The 4,352-nt window shown below is 49.3% G+C and overlaps 1 protein-coding gene across 1 annotated transcript in view; it reads right to left on the reverse strand.

Moving 5' to 3' along the window:
- Positions 1-677: 677 nt before the first annotated feature.
- Positions 678-4,352, reverse strand: part of LOC103368275 (sodium channel protein type 2 subunit alpha-like) — a 157,211-nt gene continuing 153,536 nt past the window's right edge. The window contains exons 26-27 of the mRNA XM_008296600.1: positions 1,130-2,107; positions 678-1,033 (exon numbers count right to left, since the gene is read on the reverse strand). Of these exons, the coding sequence (XP_008294822.1) occupies positions 791-1,033; positions 1,130-2,107 (1,221 nt within the window). The 3' untranslated portion in view covers positions 678-790. The remainder of the gene's footprint in view (positions 1,034-1,129; positions 2,108-4,352) is intronic.

The raw sequence follows: 4,352 nt of genomic DNA on the forward strand, positions 1-4,352 counted from the left end.
CAAACTGCCAACAAAAACTGATGAAGTTGCTTCTTCTTCCTGACCGCGCTCTCTCCTCTCGTCTATTACAACGTGGTGGTTCGGCCACTTTTTTCATCGCTAGCGCCACTTCAAAGTCAAAAGAGAGAGACCGCTTGGTTTTTTTTTCATCAACTTACTCTAAAAAATATAAAAAATAGTAATAATTGTACCGCTATTAAAAGACTGGTAACATCAACAACGTTATACTTTTACTACGAAAACATTTTTTTTTAAAATCACGTTGTCAGTATTTCCCCTCCTCTCTCGAGTCTCGGTCCGTCAGAACGCGTCGAGAAACGCCACCAGAAACACTGTCGCTCTTACAGCCAAGCATACTCTGAGAATATTGATCAACTGTGGGAAGGCACGAACCCCCCAGGCCAATAAATGATGGATACATCTGTGATATAGTTGCTCTGACCGCCTGCAGCTCAGCTTCACGGTCAGTCATTGTTCTGAACCCTCGGCTCCGATCGACACGAGAGACCCAGGTAGTGGTTCTCCTTTACGTTCCGTCTGACAAAAAGGCAGAGCTGACTTGACACTAGTTTCTCTGCTTCCCTTTAAGAAACGCTGTCCAGTCGAGTCCAGGAATCTCCACGGGGAGCAGGGGAAAAAAATATTAAAGGTAGTAAATATTCCACTTGGTTCTCCTCAGCGTTCCTCGGTGCTCCTCAGCTGTGGTACATTCAGTAAACGAAAGAACAAACAGGCTTTACCCAAAACGAGAAAATCCTCATTTGTAAAATTTTTTGCTTTTCGGTTCCCACTACGGTACCGTTTCCTGCTGTCTGTCGGTGTCGAGCGCCGACTGTTCGCTCTGTTCGCTGCCTCCAGTGTCAACAACCGTCTCCGTCTTGACGGCGAGCGGGTGAAAGATTTCGGACGTCGCTCGCGTCACGCTGTCGTACGACGGCGGAGACGAGGTGGAGGAAATGGTCTCGGAGCGCTCCATCCCTAACAAACTCGAGCCGTAGTTTTCCCTCATCATGGCGGCGATCAGCCCTTCTTTCTCAGGTGCGTCCTCCCCAAATATCCCCTCGCCGCCTTCCTCGCCGTCGCCAACTGCATGCCGAGGTGTGGTGATCTGGCGATACAGGTAGGAGGCGGCCTTCATCTGTCGCCTCACCAGGTGTCTGCGGTAGCACCTCTGGATGACAGTGGCGGAGACTTCTTCCTGTTTGCGCCTCAAAGTTGTTGTGATCGGCTCGTAGGAAATCTTGGATGGGTTGGCCATCATGAACTTCTCCTCCATCTGCTGCTTGAGGGCGTCCATCTCGCCCGATTCGCCCAGGACGCGCTTGGTGAAGGCAAACAGGATGTCCAGGCAGTGGATTTTGTCCCCACTGACCATGGGCAGGTCCATGGAGATCAGTTTGATTTTGTTCGGCTTGGCGATGCGCAGCGGCTCCGACAGCGAGTCGGCGAAGTCGGACAGCTTGGCGTACTCGATGAACTGCGTGGCTTCCGGGTCAAACTTCTCCCAGACCTCATAGAACATCTCGAAGTCGTCCTCGCTCAGCGGTTCAGTGCTCTCCTCCGTCGCCACGCTGAAGTTCTCCAGGATGATGGCGATGTACATGTTCACCACAATGAGGAAGGAGATGATGATGTAGGTGACGAAGAAGGTGATGCCCACCGATGGGTTCCCGCAGTTGCCCCTGACGGTGGTGCCGGTGTGGGGGATGTTGGGGTTGCACTCCTCGGGGGAGTTGTTGAGGATGGGGCTAAGCAGGCTGTCCCAGCCGGCTGAGGTGGTGATCTGGAACAAGCAGATCATGCTGTTCCCAAACGTCTCGAAGTTAAACATATCATCAATCCCTGCCTGCCGCTTCACGTAGGCGAAGTTGGCCATGCCGAAGATGGCGTAGATGAACATGACGAGGAAGAGGAGGAGTCCAATGTTGAAGAGAGCTGGAAGGGACATCATGAGGGCAAACAGCAACGTCCGGATTCCCTTAGCGCCTCTGATGAGACGAAGAATGCGTCCGATTCGGGCCAATCGGATCACTCGGAACAAGGTGGGCGAAACGAAGTACTTCTCAATGATGTCAGCAAGTACGATCCCTGAAACACAGATGAAGAGAAGAAGTCAGTCATGGCCACGAACAGTTAAACCAGTTCTGACATTTACTGTCTAATTATTCTCATACAACAAACCCAGCACCCATCTGGAGTGTTCATGATAAATGAGCAGCTCAGTTCTCTATTCATACTCAGAGCAGAACGTCGCCGACACACTTCTTTCCTGGAGTTTGTATGCTGTTGGAGCTTAGTGTTAGCATGACGCTCAGGTAGCTAGCTAAACTGGACAGTCGGCAGACACCTCGATGAGTTTGTCAAAATGAGGGCCACAGTTAGCAGTCAGTTATGGGCAGTGACCCCTGTAGCTCCATCTCACTGTACAATAAGAGGCGCCGCCTGGTGGAACAACCAGGTACTACAGGAAATCTTCAAAGCATTTTCTGACAGTTGTACCGCATATCCCCCATTCCACCTCATCAGTTAAAACATTTTTAGTTGATTTAATTAAATAAATAACAGTGAGTCTTTATTTTTGGTCTGTTCATATCTGCTGGTCGGGTTCTGTCCGGTTTTTCGCAAACTTCTGCAACTCAATTCGGTGTTTTTAGCCACGTATGTATTTGAATAGTTGCTGTTGTACCAGACAGCAGTTGACTGACATCTTGTGGACTACAGTCTGCTGTTTACAGACATATGTGCCTCTCCACTAACTATCCAGTGATTAGCAGAGCTAATGGGCAGCAAGCTAACAAGTCAAACCCTAATGAATACAAATCAATCAGTCATGGAATTAGTCCCGCCTGCAGCGCTATATCTTCCTATTCTTGACAATGCTGTTACAGCTAAAAACAAGCTGCGATGTTTCAGGAGGACTCGATCTGAAGCGACCGTTTAGCGCCAGCTTCATCTGCAGAGACTCGAACGTCGCTAGATTTTTCACACAAAATCGATAAGCTCGAAGACTATTAGATTTTCTTTTTATTTGACGACATTCCAGTGAGTTACATCATCTAAAAGCTCTCAGTTTGGATATTTCAGTCTTTATGTGGCAGCTCGGCTGTGATTACAAGCTGAGTAATTGGTTCTGGAGGGCTGAGCCGTCGCTCCCCTCCAACAGCCAGTCAAACACTGTAATTCATCCGTCTTTTCCTTGTTATCCAGGAATGATAAACTTGGAGAGGAACGGACACACACCTACACACACACACACACACACACACACACACACTTCTATCTTTCATTGGACTCCCTGTGCTGAGTTATAGCTGATGGAAGGATGAGCAGAGGGGAGTCGTGAGGGAATCACCATCACATCGTACATCAACTCAGCAGCGACTCCCCCTCCCCCCCCTTTACTCTGACATCTCTGTCACACACACACACACACACACACACACACACACACACACACACACACACACACAGCAGCTGATGTAACAGGTCAATCATGTTTGATTTGTCTCCAGGGACCGCCCTCTGGCAGCTCTGATTGCTGCTGTTACCTTCACCTCCCCCAGGCAGCCTCGTCCGAGCGCACACGCAACACACACCCGCACAGACACACACTTAATTACACGCAATCTTGTCAAGCTAACAGGAGGAGCAGCGCACACGAAATATGGCCGCTGATAGCTAAATTACCTGCTTAGGCTGCTGTGTGCTGCCGCGGTCGTGTCATGCGTGTGGTAAGTGTGTGCTGCTGTAACACGAGCACACGGGACCTGGGTTCAGGAGGAACATCAAGGCCACTTGGACGCTTTGTTGACAGATAACTGTCAGCCAGATATTACAGCGTTTCCTGCTGCCACGGCCGATCGCTCACGCGCTGACGTTAGCTTAGCATACAGTGGCTGTCGCAGGAGGCTTCTCCCTGCTGTCGCGTTTCAATGCTCAGTCCGGGTGAACACATTCAGGGGCTTCTGAGCAATAATTTAAACTACAAACAAGACTGGTTCATGTCAAAGTGAAGACAGGTTTCTACAAAGTAATGTCAATTAATTTAAAATATAAAAAGTAAAACCAGTGGTTCCGTCAGTGTTCTCCTCCTCCAGTCAGGACTCAGTAGATGAACCTCTGATCCTGTTGGTCTCCAACAGTCTGAACATCTGGACTCTGACTGGGCCTCCAGAACTTCAGCTTGTTGTCTTCGAACCATTTCTGTGGAGCTTTTTGGCTGTTTGCTTCTGCTCATTGTCTTGATGGAAAACAAGTCTTCTCCACGTCTCAGTTCTCCTGCATCAGGTTGTCCTCCAGGATTCATTCACCCTCTACCTTCACAAGCCTTCCAGGCTGCTGCTGAGAAGATC

Source organism: Stegastes partitus, unplaced genomic scaffold (genome assembly GCF_000690725.1).
Source record: "Stegastes partitus isolate 25-593 unplaced genomic scaffold, Stegastes_partitus-1.0.2 Scaffold1137, whole genome shotgun sequence".
Taxonomy (NCBI): domain Eukaryota; kingdom Metazoa; phylum Chordata; class Actinopteri; family Pomacentridae; genus Stegastes; species Stegastes partitus.